At 38.6% G+C, this 22,470-nt stretch overlaps 1 protein-coding gene across 2 annotated transcripts in view; it reads left to right on the forward strand.

Moving 5' to 3' along the window:
• Positions 1 to 22,470, forward strand: part of SDK2 (sidekick cell adhesion molecule 2) — a 442,394-nt gene that overhangs the window by 297,350 nt on the left and 122,574 nt on the right. For both annotated transcript variants that reach the window (XM_074224650.1, XM_074224651.1), the window contains exons 6-11: positions 7,780 to 7,891; positions 8,840 to 9,030; positions 9,231 to 9,314; positions 11,965 to 12,159; positions 14,430 to 14,546; positions 15,699 to 15,866. In XM_074224650.1, the coding sequence (XP_074080751.1) occupies positions 7,780 to 7,891; positions 8,840 to 9,030; positions 9,231 to 9,314; positions 11,965 to 12,159; positions 14,430 to 14,546; positions 15,699 to 15,866 (867 nt within the window). The remainder of the gene's footprint in view (positions 1 to 7,779; positions 7,892 to 8,839; positions 9,031 to 9,230; positions 9,315 to 11,964; positions 12,160 to 14,429; positions 14,547 to 15,698; positions 15,867 to 22,470) is intronic.

Below are 22,470 nucleotides of genomic sequence, written 5' to 3' on the forward strand. Positions count from 1 at the left end.
GGAAGTTAATGTGTGTGTTCCTATGCCCATGTCACAAAGAAGGAAATGAAGACTGAAAAAAAAAAAAAAACTTGTCCACGCCTGCATAGCCAGTAACTGACTCTCTGAATCTGAATTCCGGTCTAGATTTTCTATTGCCAAGTGCTCTTTCCACTACAACCATTTTTTTTGGATCATTGACCCCTTTGGCAGTCTAGCAAAGCCTCTGGACCCCTTCTCACAATAACGTGTATGAATGCATAAAATCAATTACATAAGATTACAAAGAAAACTAATTACATATAGGTATCAAAAGATTTAAAAAATAATTTCACAGACCCCAGGTTCAAAACTCCTATACCACACTATACAATCTCCTCTCTAAATTTCTTATATCACTACTTCATTCTCTTTCTGTCCCATGTGAACTTTTAAAGAGTGCCATGGATATCTATTTCAATAAACTTGTGTTGAATTGAACAACTTTTTGAGTAAATGATAATCCACAGATTATTTTGAATCAGATTGCAAAGAAGAACAAGTAAATCATGGATAATAGTTGAACAAATAAGTATACATAATATGAAGTTCAATGCATACATAATAGGGACAAAGAACAGACTTACAAAGGGTTCTAATTTAATTTTAAAAAGAGAGAGAGCAGAAATTTAAATTCAATACTTTTAACCAGGAAGATCAAGGAAGACTTTATAGAAGAGGTGACATTTGAGCTATACCTTGAAAGATTTCAGTAGACTTAGAAGAGGGGAGAGAGTACTCTAGGTCTGCAAGAATACAAAGTGTTCATAGAGGAGGAGAAGGATGAGACTGAGAGGTACCTAGTCCTCCAGTGAGCCTGGAAAGCACTATGCAGGGGAGGAAATAATGAGAAATAAGGCAGAAAAGAATTTCATTCTTTGAACTAAGGAAGCTTTAGGTTTTGGGTTTTTTCCAGTTTTTAGACTTGTTCCCTTTGTATCCCCAGCAGACATAGTATATTGCACATAGTCAGCATTTCAAAGGTGTTTATCAAATTGAACAGGTTCATGCCAGTCAAGTCCTCAAACAGGTCAGTTGGTTTTACCCTGGGAAAAGTTATTTTCTAAAATCGAACTGCATCCTTACCCTTGGGCCAAACATCCATAAAATACTTTAATTTTGGTTGTGAAGAAAACCAGGTGAAGGGAGAAATCATTCAGAAAAGACTATCCCCATTGCAGAAAAACATGTTCTAATAACATTTAATCAGGTATTTTATCTCTGTATCTTTTTTGTTTTTCTCATTATTAAATTTTGTTTTTAATTTATGGAGTAAAGCTAGCACTTCCATAACATAGTACAATAAAAAAGATGATTGCACATGAAACTACAAATCTACTATGCACAACTTGCTCCTCTTTTCAAATATACAACAAAATTATCATGTCAATTTCTTTTTTTCTTCTCTCACCCACCCCCAGGGATAGCTACCATTAGGCACAAATAGGTACACACATTTAAAATTATTCGATACATACTTCTATTCATCAATTTTTTCTCTGGATAAGTTCTTTTTCCATTCTACTACTAAAAAAAATTAATGATGATCCTTGATCCTGCTGTCATGCCCTTGGGCTCCCTATCTCCTGTTGTTCAATCACCTTGGGCTTTTCCATGTGTCCTTTATAGTTATTTTGGGTATTTATAATAGTCAAAATAGCTTATTTGTTCAAATTCGATCTTAAAGCAATGTTGTTGTTACTTTATACAATGTTCTCTTGATTCTATTTATTTCACTCTTTATTATTTCCTCTTTTTATTTCATTCCATATTTTGCCAAAATCATTGAAAAAGTCAGTTTGTCACCTGGAGGTGAATCTAACCCCAGTCTCCTGCACAACAGGCAGAAATATTCAACAATATATTAACGAAGAGTTTTAATTTGAGCTCTCCCTTTCTGTTTATTTTTCTTTAGCACAGAAACAGTAAGCATTTATTAAACACCTATAATACACTACATTAGTCACTAGGGTTACAAAAAGATGACTGAAGCATTCCCTGCCCTCAAGGACCTCACCTTCTAAAGGAACAGACAACATGTACATTTGCATAAAATAAATATGAGATACTGAGCATGAAGAGGAGCCACTAGCAGCTAGAGGAAAGTCTTTACTTGGATAGGAAGTTCATTCTGAGCTGAATTCTGAAGGAAAGAAGTAATACTAAAGTGCATAGACAAGGAAGAAAAACATGTCAAGCAAGGGTATGAGGATATGGGGAGCAGCCTATTAAAGGCACTAAGATGCAAGATAAAATGCTGCATATAAGGAACCATAGGAAGGTCAGTTTATCTAGTCCCATGAAGGGGGAACAAAAGCAACTAATACATAATAAAAATAAGAAGGTAGGTTGGAGTCAGATTTTTAATTAGCTGGAATCAGGTTAGTTTAAATGCCAAAACAGATGATTTTTTTATATTTGATTTGAGACATAATAGGGAGTCACTGGAGTTTATTGAGCAGGGTAGTGGCATGATCAGATCTGGATTTTAATAATATCACTTTGGCAGCTGTTCAAAGAATAACTTGGAGAACATATGAACATACTCCCTTCCTCTATTTTAAAAAAATTCCTTGATCCTACTGTCCCCTTGGGCTCCCTACAGCTGTTGTTGTTCAATCCCATCCAATTCTTTATGATTCCATTTGAAGTTTTCTTGGCAAAGATATCGGAATAGTTTTGCCATTTCCTTTCCCAGCTTATTTTACAAATGAAGAAACTGAGGTAAATAGAGCTAAATTCCTTGCCCAAGTTTGCAAAGCTAGTAAGAATCTGAGGTCAGATGTGAACTCACGGTCCAGCATTCTATCCATTGACCTACTTAGCTGCCCTTCCCTATCACCTGTTTCTCTCCTTTTTCTCAGTAATAATCTCACTGCCTTCACTTCCTCACAATTCACTTTCTTGCAGTGTAACTTTCACCACTCACAGATTATTGCTGTTGTTTGTCCCTCATTCTTGAAGAGAGTCAACAATATCTTCATTTGAAGTGAATTGGACTTAAGTGAAGCAAGGTTGAGCAAAGTCATCAGCCTCACTCTCTCCTATGGAGACCTCGAAGGCCAGTGGCAAGACATGTGTACTAACAATGGTCCCTGATGCATTGGGAGACCCTGGTCTTTTTAAGTTAAGGTCTCTCCCAGATCTTAGTTTGTCTGAGGCAACATTACTCTTTTGTAACTACTCTCTCCAAGGACCTCCTAAAAAAATATTTTGTTTAGTCTTCATTCTCTTTGATTTCTCTGCATTCAATGCTTGTTTGATCACCCTCTTTAAATGTTCTTTTGCCTTTGCTTTATGCTACTCCTCTTTAACTGTTTCTTGTTTTTCTCCTTTCTTGGTTATGCTTTTTCCTCTCATTCTCTAAATGTGACTATATTCCAAAACTCAAATCTTGACCCTTTGTTTTTTTCTATAAATTCTTTTTCTCTCTTCAGTCTCACCTACTCCTAGTTTTGACCATCTCATCTACATGAATAACTTTCAGATCTATGTCTGCATCTCTATACTCTTCTTACAAACTGGAATCTCACATCTCTATCAGCCAGACAAACATGTCTGCTTTGACAGTTCCCACTATAACATCAGGTTCAAAATAGCAAAAGGAAAATTCTTCCTCTTCCTCTACAAATGACCTTCCCCTCTTGACTCTTCTATTTCACTCCGTGGTACCAGTAAGTGAAAAACTGCTCAGATTTGCTAGGAAAAGGAAACATCAGAGCTGTCAACAAACCCGATGATTCTTCCTTGCATAATGCCTCTCATTTTCATCCTTTCCTTTCCATTCCATAATACCCCAGACCAGGCCCTCATTATTTTCAGCCTGGACTATTGCAACCTAATTGATGTCCCTATTTTCAGTCTCTTTATTCTCCAGTCCATGCTCACACCACTGCCAGATTCCTGGTCTCAAAACTCCTCTCTCATCCTGTTACTTCCCCTCCCCTTTTCCTAAGCCTCACCCCAATCCCTTCTCTGCTTATGTATAGTTATCCCTTCCTACATCACAAAGTGTCACACTCCACCCTACCCTAACAAGCTGGAAAATCTGTATAAAATTTTTGGTCCTCCCTTCATACCAGAAAAGAAATGTAATTTATTTTGGTATTATATGCTAAAATATGTTCATATTGTATGATACTTTCCAGATATTTTAAGCATTTTTGAGTTTCTAAACTTTTTCTATGTTTTCTGCTGGCCATCACATGTCATCTGAGGCTCCTGCAAAACTTCCCCAAAATTCCCAATTAATTTCTTATGCCAACTAGCAATATATCCAAGTTACAAGGAGGGAAGTCAAAAGGTGGAAGAGATAACCTTCTCCTACTCATCATGACCTATGAAATAAAATCTAAACATTTTATGCTTACATATTAGACCCTCTAAAATCTTGCTTCAATCTATGTGTAGTCTTTTCTTCCTCTGCTCTACTATGGAAACTTGTCAGTATGGCATAAATAGAAAAAGTATTGAACTCGGAGCCTAGAGAGTTGTGGGTTCAAATTCCACCTTTGACACTAGTATAACATGACAAGTCCTTTTAGTGGAATATAATTTAACTACTTTGAGCTTGTTTCCTTATGTGTAGAATAATACCAATAATACTTACATCACTTGGTTGTTGTAAGGCTCAAAAGTCCTTTGTCACTCCCTCTCTCAGAAGTAGTTCTCCCTTGGTTTTAGGAGAATACAAAATCCTGTTTGTCCTTGAAACACTTCACCATTAAGTACAGTCAATCTTTTATAGGTCTTAGTTATCCCACTCAAACTTTATTGATCCTTAAATGTGAATTTCCATTTCCCATCACCATGCTTTTGTTCTGACTGTGCCCCATGTCTAGAAAGCACATCCTTCTAATTTCTACCTTATAAAATTTCTAGTTTCCTTTGAAGCCTTTTTCCAGTGCCATATCCTACTTATCCTGATTTATGCCCTCCTACCTAGAATTTTTAGTACCTTCCCCCTGAAAATTATTTTCTATATTTAGTATTTCCTTTTCTTCCCTTTCTCATAGTTTCTTTGACTTCCTTCAAATCTCAGTAAACTCCCACCTTCTAGAAGAAGCTTTCCTCCCTTCAACTAGGGCCCTCCCTTTGGGATTACTTCCAGTTTTTCCTGAATATAGCTTGCTTGTTCATATTATTTGCATATTTTACCCCTATTAAACTGTAAGCTTCTTGAGAATAGAAACTGTCTTTTTATCCCGTGTTTAGCATATAGCCTGGCAAGTCATAAGTGCTTAATAAATATTTGTTGGTCCTAACTGACTAAGCACTAGGAATACCAATAGAATACCAAAGTAAGCCAGTCAGGAAATCTCCTTCTCAGAGGAAAGATGACGCTTTATTTTTCCCTCGATATCGACAGGTCCCTGCTCAAAGGGCGCCTCAGTCCCTGCCAATCCCCATGATTCCCTTCTGTCACAAACTCAGGAAAAGTTGTTTAGGGTATTTGAGAGGGGAACATTTGATTTCTTCATTTGAATTCTCTGGGCACATTTCAGGAGACCCATTCATTGACCCCAAGGACAGTATGTCCCAGTGGCTCAAATACTGCTATTCCTTCCTCATACCCCACAGCCCCACACAGGAGTTTTATATGTCCTGGGAGTGTGCTGCTCTTATCACTCTTGCAGAAAGATATCCACGGCTCTGTAAAAACAAATATTATGGCCCCTGAGTCCTCCTATAGCAATTGTATTTTTTAATAATGTCTGAGCTAGCCATCTTCGCGGTTCTGTTTACTCCCTTGTTCTATTAGCCACTCCAGGTTAGGCCCTAACGTATTCCTGTAAGTAATATACAACTTAGAGAACCTTTTTATGGATTCAGCTTTCAGTCTGTTCCCTTTTTATAGCCCCTACATGAGGCTTTTATATTGTTGTAATTATTTTGGTTTATATTCTTCCTTTCTATTCTCCTGTCATTTTATTTCATTTTTTATGTTTTATTCCTGTTTTTGAGTTTTCCAGAAAGGCCAAAACATGAGGTCTGATGACCTCTTCAAAGCAAGGCAAACATATGTCCAAAATGTTAGGTCACTGCTGTTCCTCTAAATTCAGTCTCTGGGGAATATGACATATTCTCTGGGGAGACAGTCTGAGTCTGTATGTAGAAAGCAGTGTTAAAGGAGTGGGGAAAGATGGTACTATCTGTTCTTTCTATTAAACTGCTACAGTGGTTCAAATATCACCTCTAACCTTTAATATTTGACCTTGAACAAATTATTTAACCTCTTTCAGCCTCAGTTACCATATCTATAAAATGGAGAGGTTGGATTCTGAGTTCCCTTATGGCTTTGTTAATCTAAATTTAAATTGAGACAACCTGGATTCACATCCTAACTCCAACCCTTATTGCTGATGTGACCCTATGATCTATTCCACATAATGCATTGTTCTAGACATTGAGGAGTTTGTGCAGAGATGAATGCCAACAGCCCCTCCGTTGTCGAGCTCTTTTCACATCTAAGAGATTAGGTTATTGCCCATATCTGGACATCATTTTTCAGGAATGGGAAATGGGGAATGAGTTAAGCTGGTACAATTAAGATAAATTGGCACTTGGTTGAATATGTCATAGCCTTCATCATTTCTTACTTCCTCAGTTCTGGTGCAGAGAGTAGGTTGGGTCAGATGCCAGCAAATATCACATTCTACATTGGCATCACTGGGGAAGAGATTCCTGGACTAAACATCAACCCTTGTACTATACCTCCCAGGCTTGAGAGTCTCTCTTCCATGATCACACTGCACCCATACATACTGACTCTTACCACATGCTTTCTCCCTGCCAAGTGTAAACCCATAATTGAGAGAGAGAGAGAGAGAGAGAGAGAGAGAGAGAGAGAGAGAGAGAGGTGATGTGCTCTGAATAATAAGAAATCTGGAAGATAACCATAATTAGAGTATGGTACTCATTACCAGGAAGGGCTCAGTAATAACAACAAACTGTGATAACTAACATTTATATAATGTTTTAAGGGTTGTAAGACTTTGTAAATATGTTATCTCATTTGGTAGCTGAAAAATAAGGATCCATGGCTTCAGCTTCTATAGTTCAAGCCTTTACTCTCCCTAATATCTTTTTGATGGGTACTCTTTTGTTTCCCCAGAGATGACCCCATCATGCTCTCACATTAATAAGCATAGTGAGTGTTATTGTTCATTCTTTGTTTTTGAGATCCTTTGATGTCATGAGGATGATATTTTGACTTGTGTGAATTAGATTTTAGAGAGGCAGAGTTGTACAAAGTATCAGCTTCAGCTTCTCTTCAAGAGTTTTCGAAGTCTAGTGACAAGACAAAAGTCAAACTGACTAACAAGTATTTGCTTCACCCACCTTCATGGCCATAGAAACAAATTCATGTTATTGCCCATTCTTCTGGGAGAATAGTGGGTATGACACTAGGCTTAGGAAGACCTGAGTTGGAACCCTTCCTAGCACACTAGCCATATGCCCCAAGTCAAGTCATTTAATTTCTGAATCCGTTTCCTCATCTGTAAAATGGGAATAATGATAGCAGTTTTCTCACAATATTGTTAGAAGGATCAAATAAGGAAATTTAAGGTACTTTGCAAACATTTAGGTACTATATAAGTATCAGTCATTACCATCATCATCATCATCATCATTATCATTATCATTATCATTTATAATTATTATTCCTAGACTGCTGTAATCTCCACTCCCAAAGATGAGGCTTAGAGATAGATGAAATTTCTGGTCTGTTTCTTGAGCTAACTTTTGCCTTCTTCCCAGATGTAGGTGGTCCTGCAGACCCCATTGCCCCAACCATCATCATCCCTCCCAAGAATACCAGTGTGGTGGCTGGGACCTCAGAGGTGACCATGGAATGTGTGGCTAATGCCAGGTCAGTGGACATTTCTCCTGTTCCCTCCTCTCCAAACTTAATCACTGACCTTCCATATTTTCTGTGTTCCCCTTCATGGTTGACTCTAGTGTGCTACTCAACATTCCTGGTCTGATACTAATTGATACTCTCTTTTCTATGCCTCTATTGACCTATTATTAGCCTGAATAATCGGGAAGGGACTAAAATGAAGATTATGGAAAACTAGAGTCTGAGAGGTCAATGCAAACAGGATGGAGTGAAAAGGGCATTTTTTTTTGAAAAAGCTCTGAAATTTGCTAGATATGATTAAATCCTACTAACCTCTTTGAGCCTTGTTTTCTTCATCAAGGAGCAGAACCAAAAATTTATCATAGTTCAATAAAAAGAACATTGGATTTTAAATCAGAAAACCTGGGTTCAAATTCTGCCACTTAATACATGACCTTGGGAAAATCACCTCTGTAAAATGAGGGTATTGAATGAAATTGACCTCTAAGGTGATTCTCCTAGGATCTTGTTTCCCAGGGTTGTTGTAAGGATCAAATAGGATAATATATGAAAAATACCATATCTGTATCAAAAAAATGCAAGAAAAGACATTTTGGTGTGGAGAGAACTGGGCTGATCTCACAATTTGTTCTTTGTTTATTAGTCATGAGTGTCTGTTTCATTATATGTATTTGTGTGAATAAGCTTATATAGTTCTTTTTCTCTTTCTCTGTGTCTCACTTTTGGTGTGTCTTTCATATTTAACCATATCTCTGTCTTCCCTTCCCTTCTCCTCCATATTCAGTGGTTGGAGAGTAAGGGGAATAGAAAGGGAATATAGAAAAGGGAAATATCAAGAGACAACTTTTAAGGTGCTTAACTGAATTTTAAAAGTCCAATTCTCTCAAGTACAAATTACTGCATAACTGATGCAGATTTATGCAAATGAGCATCTCTGCTTCCCTTGCCTCCTGCCAGGCCCCTGATCAAACTGCACATCATTTGGAAGAAGGATGGGGTGCCCCTGTCAGGGGGAATCAGTGACCACAACCGACGGCTCACTATCTTGAATCCCAAAGGCAGCAACACTGGCTACTATGAATGTGAAGCTGTCCTGCGTAGTAGCAGTGTTCCTTCTGTGGTCCGGGGTGCTGTCCTTTCTGTATTGGGTGAGCACACAGCATGGAGATTGACTGGGGATATAGGTGGGAGGGAAAATGGAGGGAGGAAACAGTCCACAGGTATCACAGAACCCCTTTAACCTAAAGCATGGAGGAGCAAAAGGGGAAAAGGTAAATTCTCATCCATCAGGGTGATCAACCCAAGAGACAGGCCTCCAATGCTGTCCTCTTCTCTCTCCTCCTTCCAGAGCCACCCCAGTTTATTAAGGAGCCAGAGAGACACATCACAGCAGAGATGGAGAAGGTGGTGGATATACCCTGTCAAGCCAAAGGTAAGACGAATGAGTGCATTGAGAAGTGGAATACCACACCTCTCCCTACTCCCCATCATAGGCACAGTTTCCATTGCTAAATTGTGTCTGCTGCTCCCAGGTCCCCCTGAAGTGGACATATTACTAGGAAAGAAATCAATCTGGCCGTCAGCAGGCACCTAGGAAAACAAAGAAGCCAAATTACCGTAATTTCAGGGCTATAAATCAATCCAAGTTATGGTAACTTCAGGGTTACAAATGAGCCAAAATTACCGTAATTTTGAGGCTACTGACAGCCAAATTGCCCATAATTTCAGAGTCGCTGACAACGCCAAATTACCATAATATCAGAGCTACACCAGTCAAGAAGGGAAAGCACTAGCAGTATTAAGGCCTTAGGTGTGTCTATGCTGCGATGTATCTCATAAAGCAGTACTTGGTTTCTTAGACATTTTATTCAGTCACCAGACAGCATTCTCCACTTTCTCAAGTTAATGATGAATTCTCATCCTGTTTTAGTTCCTAAATCTCTTTTCCTTCTTTAGATGTAGCTAAATCAAAAGACAATTCAAAGGCAGATGAGCTTTATAAGAACATACAAAAGGCACAGTGTGTGCTATAGACAATATTATGATATTGAACAAGCAGCTAGGCACAGCTTTTCCGCAGTGGAATGATGGACAGGTGAGAGATGAAGATATGGAGAGGAGCTACAAATCCCCATCAGGAAAGGCTTAGGAAGAGAAAGGAAAAAAATTGAGAGTGACTTGGAGGAGTGAGAGAAGAGAAAATAAGTCAGTACCAAATTCCATCGGACTATTTAGGAATAGATTTGAAGCACCAAATGTCTTTTAGAGTAGTTGGACTCTAGAAATATGGAAGGAGTGACTGGGTGGTACAGTGTTAGAGTGCCGGGTCTAAAGTTGGAAGACTCAACTTTGTGAATTCAAATATGGCCTGAGACTCTTACTAGTTGTATGACACCATAAGAAGAAAGAAAGTGACTTGGGTAAGTCACTTAACTGTTTGCCTCAGTTTCCTCAGCTGTAAAGTGAGCTGGAGAAGGAAGTGGCAAACTATTGCAGTATCTTTGCCAGGAAAATCCCAATGGAATCACAAAAAGTTGAACAACACTGAAAAATAACTGTGTTTCCTCAATGCAATTTTTTTGTCTTTCCTCAGATACCTATCTGTGGTATATTTCTGTATAATCATTGGTTATCAACTTTGGTGATAAAAAGAACTATCACATGCTTTTAAATTTTTTATTATCTCCAAAATAGAATAAAGCATCATTCCAAAAGTACCTTAAGACAAAAAATGTTTCTAGGTAGTACAATCTTTAGAGCTCTGGGCCTGGAATTGTGACCCTGGGCAAGGCACTTAACCTTTGTCTGTCTCCCAGGGTTGTTGTGAAAAATAAGTTAATATTTGCAAAATACTTCATTGTAGGAACCTGATAAATGCTTCTTTCCTTCCTTCCTCCCTTCCTTCCTTCCTTCTTTCATTCATTCTTTCCTTTGTCATAAGTTCCATATGAGGAGGTCCTAAAGTATAATGGAAAGAAAGTGAACTCTTCATGAAAGAACCATGTTTAAATACCACTCAGCAGTGATTAGATTGTAACCACAGACAAATCACTGAATTTCTTAGAGTTTCCTCATCTTTAAGAGAGTGAATTTCCACAATTTATAAAGGATCAAATAAGATAATGTATATAAAATCAATTTGCAAACATTTAAGTGAAATGTATGTATGTGTGATGTAAGGGTGGGAAAATTGACCCCTGGTTCCATCTAGGGCTGGCCCATTTGATGAATCACAGAAGAGACAGAAATAGAAAAGCATTAATATGTTCAATGAAGTACAAAGGGAAGTCTAATTCCTGTTATTCCTTTATAAACTGTAAAGGACTGGAATTTCTAGTGTAATTAGGGCTGAATATTTTATTGGTTATATCCCTGGTGGCCCTTAAAAAGCAAGTTGCTAGATCTGAGTAATAGTTAAAGTACAGAGCAGCTTTGAGGAATATGACTCCTGAACCCCTGCCAGTGGGCAAAACAGATTTCTTCCTCTTTTTTTTCCATCTCCCTCCCCCTCCCCAATTAACCATGAGATGGTGAAGCAGAACTGCTCAACCAGGAGAAATACATCCGGCAAGAAGATGAAAGAATCTTAGGGTAAAAGGCAGCTTCAAGGAGCATGACCCCTGGTAACAGAGAAGAGAGCAAACCAATTGAAGGGAATTAACTCTGGCAGCTGGGAGAAGAGCAAACCCAGGAAATACAACTGAATGACCTTCCCAGCACAGACACTGTGTCCAGGGAGAGAAGTTATGAGGACACCATACAAAGAAAGAAGTTTCCCTATAAATGTGCCTCACTACCAATAGGTTCTAAGATTGTGCCCTCTGTTTCCACTGAAACAATGTATATCTGTAGCAATGTACCTCAGATTTACAGAGAATATTTTGTAGTTGATCTTCTTACTTCTACTTTGCCTTGTTTTGGGCTATTTGTGCATATTGACTCAGTTAAAGGTAAGAGTACAGTAGGGACTTATGAGTTATAATTTTAGGAGTTAAAACCCAGAGAGTAACTTCAAACCTACACAGTAACCATCTACCTATAAATGCAAGGATATGATATATTTATCATTATCTCCCATGTAGGTGTGCCATCTCCTATCACCACCTGGTACAAAGATGCCGCTGTCATTGATGTGAAAAAGCTGTCAAGGTTCCGACTGCATGGAGATGGAAGCCTGCAGATCAGTGGACTGGTGCCTGATGATACTGGCATGTTCCAATGCTTCGCCCGAAACTCAGCTGGAGAAGTACAGACGTCCACCTACCTTGCTGTCACCAGTACGTTGAATTATGGGAGAGGGAGAAGGGAAGTCTTAGGATTTCTGAAAGCAGAAGAACTCTCTTAAGAAAAGTTTAACATATCATGCTATCCACCTAGAGGTCCAAAGGACAACAAAAATCATTTGTCTAGTGATTTGTATGATAATCTGAACTTGAGATTACTTAGTGGACCTAGAATAAGGAAACTTTGGTTTGAATCCCAGATCTAACAGTTACTAGTCATAAAACTGTGACCTCAGTGCCCTCATCTGTGAAATGGTCTTAATGTTTGTACCTTTTAACCTCCCCAGGTCATTAGGAGAACCCTTTTTAAACTGAAAACAGCACTGCATAAATGTAGAATATTATTCTTATTTTGACATAAATTACTTGGCTTTACTGCTGCTCCATTCTCAATTCTCATTACTCAGGAGGTATCTTATCCCTTGAAGTTTACCCTTGGGTGTTCTTTCTTTGTAAGGGTTTATTCACATCTCCTGGAAGAGGTTATCTGACCAAGGCTTTGAGTTATAGGATTATATAATCCTACTTCTGGAAAAAAAGACTTACTTAGGCAATTTGTCCTTACCCAATTTCAGACAATCTATTTTATTTTGAAATATAAGATTGTATTGTAAAATTTGAAAGAGAACTGACCTAAGAGTCAGGAGAACTGGATTTGAATCCCAACTTTCCCATTTACCTGCTATACGACTTTGGTCAAGTCACTTAAGCATCTCTAAAATAAAGATTTTGCTTTACATGAACTCTAAACCTCAAAAATTTTATGATTCTATGAAAACACCATTGATTTCCTTTGACAACTCATTGCAATGTTTACTGAACAAAATAGCAATGCTTCTAGGCATCAGTGAGCAACACCTTACTGATCCCAAGGGATTCAGGAAGGAGAACATGGTTTTGTTCAAAAAGAAGATCTCATCTTGCTGCTTGCTGACTTTTCATGAAAATGTTGATTTTATCCATGTTTGGTCTTGGCTTCTATATAACCTTGACCCTGATTTTAGAGAAGTAAATGAAGTCATTGTTCCCTCTACATTTCATCTCCAACCTCCGTGACTTTGTACAGGCTGTTCTCCATGTCTGAAACACAATTCCACCTCATTTCCACCATCTCGTGGAATTGTTAGTTCTCTCCTTTGGGTTTTTTTTTGGGGGGGGGGGGGGTTACAAGGCAATGGGGTTAAGTGATTTGCCCAAGTCATACAGTTAGGTAATTTTTAAGTGTCTGAGGCTGAATTTGAACTCAGGTCCTCCTGACTCCAGGACCGGTTGTTAGTCCTTTCAAGGCTTGATTCAGACATTACATTCTAGAAGATGTCTTTGCTGATATCCCTAGCTGCTAGAATATCTCCTATTCCAAAAAGTATTTGTTTGACAGATATATAGGTTCAGATGCCTATATATGTATATGTTATTTATTTATATGTGTTATATGTACTTGAATTTGCTTCTGTGTGTATGTGAATATATATGTATTATACATCAACATACATATACTCATATACATATATACATACATACAGCTTTTCAAAGATAAACTTCACCAGGCTTAGCAAGGCTAAGGGTGAGTCCCTCAAAACACAATCCATTCAGTGGAACTTTCCAGAGTTTGCCCTCAGCCAACATAGCTGTCAGAGCCAGGATCAATGGTACATGGCTATGAACAATTCATTTGTTGATGAGGTTAGTGAAGGATAGTAACACCAAGGATAGTAATAATAATAACAATAATAAAAATCCCATTTTGTGTATGATTAACAGTTTGTCACTGTTGTGAAGAACATAATAAAAATTCTGATGAGATAGGTTTGTTAGTTATAATTCCAGGTCTTAAGTGCCTGAGGAAGTCTGGATTCTTTCCCCTTATTGGGCCTGTGAACAAATAAGAGAGAATGATTGATATCATTCATTTTCTTGGCAATGAACCTCCACAAGAGAGGTTAAACCAGAAAGGCATTGGGTGAACTAGAAAAATGTGTTTATTTCAAAGGCTAGGGGATATGTTGAAGTATCTGAGTATACTGTGGATTTCCTGTTTCCCCTGCAAAGGGACCAATGGACAGTACCTGGTATGAAATATTCCTTGAATAAATATTTTTTGAATGAATGAATGGGTGAGTATGTGAATGAATGAATGAGTGAGTGAAATAACAACTGGGACAGAGCAAAATCGCCTGCTTAGGGCTTAGAGTCATAACTATCCCCCCAGCTATGAGGAACCCAAATGGAGTCTTACTAAGAAATCTGTTCATCTCTTTCCCAAGGCATTGCCCCTAACATCACCAAAGGCCCTTTGGACAGCACAGTGATTGATGGTATGTCTGTGGTACTGGCATGTGAGACATCTGGGGCACCCCGACCAGCTATCACTTGGCAAAAAGGTAAAAGGGATGATATTCAGGAGGGATACATGGGGCAATGGGTTATAGTAACAAGAGTGTGAGGCTGAATCTTGTGAGACTTGGATTCTAAAATTCTAAGTCTGTGGTCATCTGTCTTTATAATTTGGGGCAAATCATTTCACCATTCTGGGAGAAACCCTGAGGGCTCCCTGACCCTGCCACTGCACCCAAAGGACCACCTGACCTTCCTGGTTTTTTCCCCTTCAGCTGAATTCTCCCTTTCAATTAGAGCTCTTTGAAATGAAGATTGTCTTACTTTTGTATTTATATTCCTAAGTACAGTGTTTGGTCCATAGTAAATACAAATATGTATACTAAGTATGCACACATACAAGTACACTTATAGAGGCAACAGAGATAACCTTAGGGCAAGTCATCAAGATTTTGCAGCTCCCTTGTCAAAAAGAATTACCCACTTCTCCAGGGCCTTCATCTCTACTTCATCGAATTGTCCCATCTTTCTCAATGCTTCCATTCTGTCCATCATCCAAGCTTAGGAGCTTGTCGAAGGTGACTTTTTCCTGAATCATCCAGCTTCAAGATGTCCATCATCACTTCATCAAAATTATTTGATTTTATCTGATTCACAGGTGCCAGCTTCTTCCATGCTCTCTGAGTTTGCGGGAGCCTGAGAAGGAATGTGATTGGGGCTGAAGGCAATGATGGAATCTGGAGTTTGAGCAGCAGGGCTTAGAAAAGATTCAGAAATATTTATCTATTAAGAAGCAAGTGCTATATAGTAGACATAGCATTGAACTGGCAGTCAGAAAACCTGGATTCTTGTCCTCACTTTACCATTAACTAGCTATATGACCTCGAGCAAGTCATTTTTCCACATTTCTGGGCTTTAGTTACCCGATCTATAAAATGAAACTAGATAAAGATAATTTCTAAGGTCCCTTCCAGCTATGAGACTGTGAATCTGTGATTGACTGGGCTGTTTCTGGAAGAGAAAGGTAATGTGGAGACAACCAGCCTTACAAAAGGAAGATTAGGTCATCCTGCCTACAATCCACTCTCCTGCTATGTTTTTTGTTAAGTCCTTCCCTATCTTGGGGTGATCTAGCAGCGCCAAGTGAAATAGGAATCAGAGATTGTGCTGGCTACATATTCTTATGTATCTCCCTGCAGGTGAGCGGATCCTGGCTAGTGGCTCCATTCAGTTACCCCGCTTCACACTTCTGGAGTCGGGCAGCCTACTCATCAGTCCCACCCGGATCTCAGATGCTGGCAGTTATACTTGCTTGGCCACCAACTCAAGAGGAGTAGATGAGGCATCAGCAGATTTGGTTGTGTGGGGTAAGCTGGCATTTCCAACTAATAAGAATGCAAAGTGTATAGATGTGTCCCATGTGAATACATACAAACAATGAACATATACAAGTATATACACCTGTAGACCTCCTTCCCACAGGATACATTTTCACGTAGAGTACTTCTAGATGTAGTCAACAGATTTATCTTTGTAAATGTATTTAATCTCAGGGACCACATTTTTTAAAAAAGGAAACTGACAAATCAGAGTGAGTTTTTAAAAGAAAGCAACTGGAACAGTGATTGATCTGAAGCCAATGTTATATGATAAATAGTTGAAGGTTCTAGTAATGTTTAGGACAACTAAAAGCTCCTAGACAACATGTACATGAAAAGAGTTAAAGATATAAGTAAATATGTTAGAATATTGTTTCTCTGGGGTACGTATTTGTTGAAAGAGGCTAAGCTTAATGCTTAAGTTGTGCAAATCAGTGTAGCTTTAATAACACCTAACATAGCAGAGTTTAGAAGTAGGAAAAAAGAGAGCAGCCAAGCAGGCCTAAAAATAACATTCCCTGGAGCCCCTTAAAATTAGGAGCTCCCAGAAAAACAAAAACGGTGAAAAGGTCAATTTGCTGTGGCAATTATAGAGTGTCCTCATTAGCTCTTAGGTACCCACACAGCTATACTCATCTAAGCAAGATAAATTAAGTTTGGGGCCAGTCACCAGACCCTCTGTCTTCCCTGGCCAGGGCATCTCTCTTTTGTCTCCAGATCTGTCAACTATGTTCCACTCTACTGACCCCTCATCTCCATCCCTTCCATTCTTTGTACATCCCTCCCTTCATCTACAGTTATACTTCAAATTGAAAGAAATAGACACAAAGAAGTACAGTCTCAAAGAGAACTATCCCAGTGACTTAGCAGGGATGGGTTATGTGTATCTTCCTGCAATCAACTGTTATATATAGTGTAAATACAAACTGATTTTCCTGCTAAAGCAGGTGAAAGGATTTGAGGGGCACCTCTTTATACTTTGAATTATTAGAGAAAACAAAGAATTCCTACCCAAAAGATCCTGAGGTTTTCAAGAAGAAAAGCTAGTGATGGGGAAGGTTGGTATTGGAAAGTGAATGGAACAAAGGAGAAAGAGAAGAAAACACTCTGTACCACTGGAGTAAGCATGAGTCTACTTGGACAGAATGTTCTGGTAATGTTTAGGACAACATGTACAGCAAAAGAGTTAAAGGTATAAGTAAAATGTATCAGAACATTGCTTTTGGAACATTCCTTTTGGAAAAGAGACAACTATTCAACTATTAGGATTCAGCAGGTACCTCCATGAATCTCTTACTTGTCTTAGAGGATTGTGGGAGATGACTTCCCATTGAGAAGATAAATATATCAGTTCATATGAAGACATGAATGAGTAGTAAATTGATAGTGCTGAAGGATTTCAGGTCATAGAAGCAGGCTAGGTGAAAAGGCTTAGAAGACCTTAGGAGGAAGTAGCAGGGCCAATGGGAAAGACTATTGATCCTCTGTCTCATCAGAAGGAATGGAGTTGATGATATCCAAACTCAGTGAGCATTTAAGTAGCCTAATTAAAGGGGGAAGACAAGAGGGAAGAGTTCCCTCCAGGAGTAGGATGGTGTTGGGCTGCAGGAGAAAGCAAGGGAAGAAGACAAAAAGTACACAAATACACACATTCTTCCCACTGCTCAGCTATCCCTGATGGATTTTGGGATAGGAATGAGGATTAATTTATGTGGAAATTAAGAAAACACTTTCAATGCCCTACTAATATTAGACTTTAAGGTATTGGTTAGGCAAATAAATCCTGGGAGGGCATAAATGGAATTTTCATCTTCCTGTTAAAAACATAATGTTTGAAAGAAAATAAAAACTTTATTTTCATTACTTAGGAATTCTTCTTTGGTTTATTTATTGTTTTAGTGATTTTTAAAATCTGGTAGTTTTGCTTCTTTGGGGAGTTTCTATATTGTTTTTGAGAGTTCTTGACAGATCAGACTTGCTTCCTTTTTCTTCACTGTTGTCCTAGAGAGAGGTTGTTAAAACAAAGGGAGTCTGTGGGAAGTGAGCAGCTAACTAGCTATGAAAATGAGGGTCAAAGAAAAATGTTTCTTTTTCTGGACCATAGTGTACAATGGCAACCCCATAGAAATGTGGGGATGCAATGTATCTCATGAAGAAGGGAAAGATCATGTTTGACAGGAGACTTGCTGAGTTAATCAGGAAAACTTACAGCTGAAATTTGAAAGGAGAGATGGAGGGGGAAATGTCTAGATGAGCTGTCAATCTAGAAACTAAGAAAGCTATAGAGTATTGGAAAGGCAAAGAATCAAATCCCAGCTCTGCCACTTAGGTATATCAATTACCTTTTCTGGGGCTCAGCTTTCTACTTGGTACACTGGACTAAATGACCTCTAAAGTCCCTTGCACATCTTTCATTCTATTAATGATGTCAACAGATATGACCAAGAAAGAATTCTCAAGTGAAACTTGAATAATTCAGTTTAAAAAAAAAAACTAGAGTTTAGGAGCAGCTAGGTGGTGCAGTGGGTAGAGCACAGGCCCTGGAATCAGGAGTGTCTGAATTCAAATCTGACCTCGGACACTTAATACTTACTTAGCTGCATGACTTTAAGCAAACCACTTGTCTCCATTGCTTTGCAAAAATAACAAAATTAAAATTTTTTAAAAGACCAAAAAAGTAGAGCGTAAGACAATACATAGTAGGTGCATAGTGAGTGAATAGATTCCTTGTCTTCCAATTCCTCTTTTTGTATTCTTTCCTTCATTCCTCTCTAGACTCTACTCTTCACTCTCCAAACTTCTTTTTCTATCATATCATCTGGACACACTCATACACACAAACTCTTTCAGATTCCTTTTATGTGTTATCTTTCCCATTATAATATAAGCTCTTTGAGAGCTTTCTTCTTAAAGGACTGACTGTCTTTTTGCTTGTATTTGTATCTCCAAGGCTTAGCACATTTTTTGTTTGGTCAAATTTCAGTCATGTCTGACTATTTGTAATCCCATTTGGAATTTTCTTGGCAAAGTTATTAGACAGGATTTGTCATTTTCTTCCCTAGCTTATTTTACACATGAAGAACTGCAGCAAACAGGACTAAATGACTTGCCTAGGGTCACACAACTAATAAATGTCTGAGGCCAGATTTGAACTCACTAAAAGATGAGTCTTCCCAACTCCAGGCCAAGCCACCTAGCACCTACTTGCTCATAGTTTATGACAAGGAAATAAAACAAGTAAAACTTAATCCTTCCCTCTAAGAGTTTATAACCTAATTGGAATTAGGGTGGCATTGATAATTACATAACCTCCTACAGATCAATGTCCAAAGTATGAAAAGTCAACAGAGTGAACTTGACATTTTAATATAAGAAAGTACTTTCATAGACATCTCTCAGATGGGATAGAATGTAATTCCTGACCACAATGTAGCAATGTAAGGGTCTAAAACTCATTCAAAAGAAATTGGTCTGACAGAAGGAGTCAGAGAGCCTGTACTGTCTGTCAGAAGGGCAATCTGCACTGTGCCAAAATCCACAGCCCTGAGTGTGGACATTTGATAGTGAGAATTAGGGTAAGGAGGAGGAACTGGCTGGAGATGAGAGATTGACAGGAACCTTAGGAAAAAGTGACCGTGTCAGCTCAGAATTCATGATAGTAAAGGAAGAGGAGGGTGGGTATAATCAAACCCATACCTTAATATTTAGGGGAGAAGATTTCCAAAAGTTCAGAGCAAAGATAAATGTAGAGTCTTTGAAAGAAAATGTGACTCAGAAAGGAGGGGAAGGGCAAAAAAGTGGAAATTCTGACAAGACAATTACAAATAATCCCAGTGATGGAAGAAAGAGGGATGTGACTGAAGGAACCTCTCCAGCTGCTCAAGGAGAAGAATAGACTCATAGAATCTCAAGGTTAGAGGGGAACAGGGCAGGACTCAGGCAAAATCATGAAAGAGATTAGTTATAACCCCAAGCCACCCACGGCTTTCCCAACCAGGATGTGAACAGGGATCTGTACTATAGTATCTCTGATAAGTGGCCATTCAGACTTTGCTTGCAGTCTGCCTGTCATCATTATCTCCCAAGCGAACCCTTATAGTTTTGGCCAGCTCAAGGTCTTTGGGAGTTTTTTCTTTTATCAAACTAAAATCTGCCTCTCCACTCACTGCTCCTAAGACAACCCTCAACAGAAGAGAAGAACAAGCAGCCATGGGGCACAATAGGTTGAGTCAGTCGTGAAGACCTGAGTTCAAATCCAACCTCAGACACTTACTAGTTGTATGACCCTGGGCAAATCACTTAACCTCTCTGCCTGCTTTAGTTTCACCATCTGTAGATAATACCTTCCTCCCAGGATCATTGTGAGAAACAAGTGAAATTATATTTGTAAAGGATTTATCACAGTGTCTAGAATATGTTACTGTTCAGTCATACAATTATGTCTGACTCTTCATGATCCAAGGGATCATACTATCCAAGGAATCATACTATCCATACTATTCTTGGCAAAGCTACTAAATGGCATGTCATTCCCTTCTTCAGTGGATTAAGTGGTTAACCTTTAGAGGTTAAGTGACTTGTCCAGGTTCACACGACTAATAAGTATCTGAGATTGAATTTGAACTCAGATCTTCCCACTCTGATTCAACTTACTGTGCCATGTAATTGCCTGTTCTGCCTGTTCTCCAGGCCCAATGCTTTATTCACCAAGTCACCCAGCTACCTCCTAATCAAATAGAGGTTAAGTGACTTGCCCAGGGTCATACAGCTAAGTAAATGTCTGAAGCTAGATTTGAACTCATCTCTTCCTGATTCCAGCTACTCTATCCTCTAGTCCATCTAACTACCCTTACCTTGACCCTGGTAAGCACTTCATAAATGCTTGACCCAGAGCAGCTAAGGGAGACAGTGTTTATAGCATATTGGCCCTGGTCAAGAGGACCTAAGTTCAAATTTGATATAAGATAGCTGTGTGATCCTGGGCAAGTCATTTAACCCTGATTGCCTCCAAAAAAATTTTTTTAAATGTTTTAAAATGCTTGTTCCATTTTTTTCCCCTACTCTCTTTCAGATAGCTGACAACTATTGCATTTCCCTTAAATATTCATTTGTCCAGGCTAGGCAGTTCAGTCAGTCCCCATATGACCCCTTATTCTTTTTAATCTTCCTCCTTTGGATGCCCTCAAATTTGTCAACATCCTGTACCTAGAACTACACACTGTATTCTAGATCAAATCTCAAAGATAGCATATTGCAAGACTGACCTTCCTCATTCTGGACAACATGCCGATCTTAATTCAGCCCAAAATCACATTAGCTCAGATTTTTAAAGAACACATAGTGTACAAAAGGTGGAAGGAGGGCCATCTAATGAAAGATGAATAACAAAAGAATGTCATATCCCTGTAAGAATAATATTAAGGAGGTGAAGACCCAGAAGGAGCTGAGACTCACCAAATATGCTAAGGATTTTCTAAAAGACTTTTTGAGCTGCTTGGATTAAAAGTGAAAACAGGGAAGAAATATGGTCAATACAGCAATGCAGCGGAAGTCATCTCTTCACTCCTGTGTGACTACCACCTCTTCAAAGGGACAGGGATAGACTAGTAGGTGTCCAGAGGAAGGCAAGTGAGTTCAAATTTCACTGCAATACAATTTTTAGCCCATATGGCTAAAATCCAGGCAAGTCATTTAACCTCTCTCAGACTCAATATCCTCATTTGTAAAAATCAGGATAACAGTACCCATCTAATAGGACTGTGGGGAGCATCAAATGAGATAACATATTAAAGCACTTTTTACACATAAAATTCTATGTTTTAGCTATTATTATTAATTTTTTTTTATTTTGGAGGCAGTTGGATTAAGTGACTAGCCCAGGGTCACACAGCTAACCAGATCAGGAAGGAACTAGTTGCTGTTGTTGTTGTTGCTGTGTTCTATCATGTCTGACTCTCCATCACCCTATTTGGGGTTTTCTTGATAGATATACTGGAGCAGTTTGCCATTTCCTTTGCCAGTTCACTTTACAGATGAGGAAACTAAGCAAACAGGATTAAGTGATCCAAGATCAAATTGCTAATAAGATCTGAGGTCAAATTTGAAATCAAGTTCTCCTGACTCCAGGATCAGTGCTCTATTCACCGCCTTATCTAGCTATCCCTATTATTATTATAGTGAAGGATCTAGAAGTCATTTTATGTGTGAAACAATTGAAGGTTTTTGTTTTTAGTAAGCTCCTCAAAGGGAGCACCATGATAGCCATCCTCAAAGACTTGAAGATCTGCCATACATAATGGGTATAACTTTACTCTGGCAGTTTAATTCTGGCAGACAGAGTTATACTCACTGAATGAAATGAGAGAGGCAAAGGGGATTGTTCAAATCATCATATTCTTTACAACCACCATTATTAACTCAATATCAGGACAAATTTTCTGATAATTAGACCTGTCCAAAATTTCATGATATTATTGAGAGAATTAGGGCAGCCAGATGGCACAGTAGATAACTTTCTGGGTTAGAGTCAGGGAGACTCCTCTTTCAAATCTGGCCTCAGGCATTCTAACTGAGGGACCCTGCCAAGTCTCTT

Source organism: Macrotis lagotis, chromosome 2 (genome assembly GCF_037893015.1).
Source record: "Macrotis lagotis isolate mMagLag1 chromosome 2, bilby.v1.9.chrom.fasta, whole genome shotgun sequence".
NCBI lineage: Eukaryota > Metazoa > Chordata > Mammalia > Peramelemorphia > Peramelidae > Macrotis > Macrotis lagotis.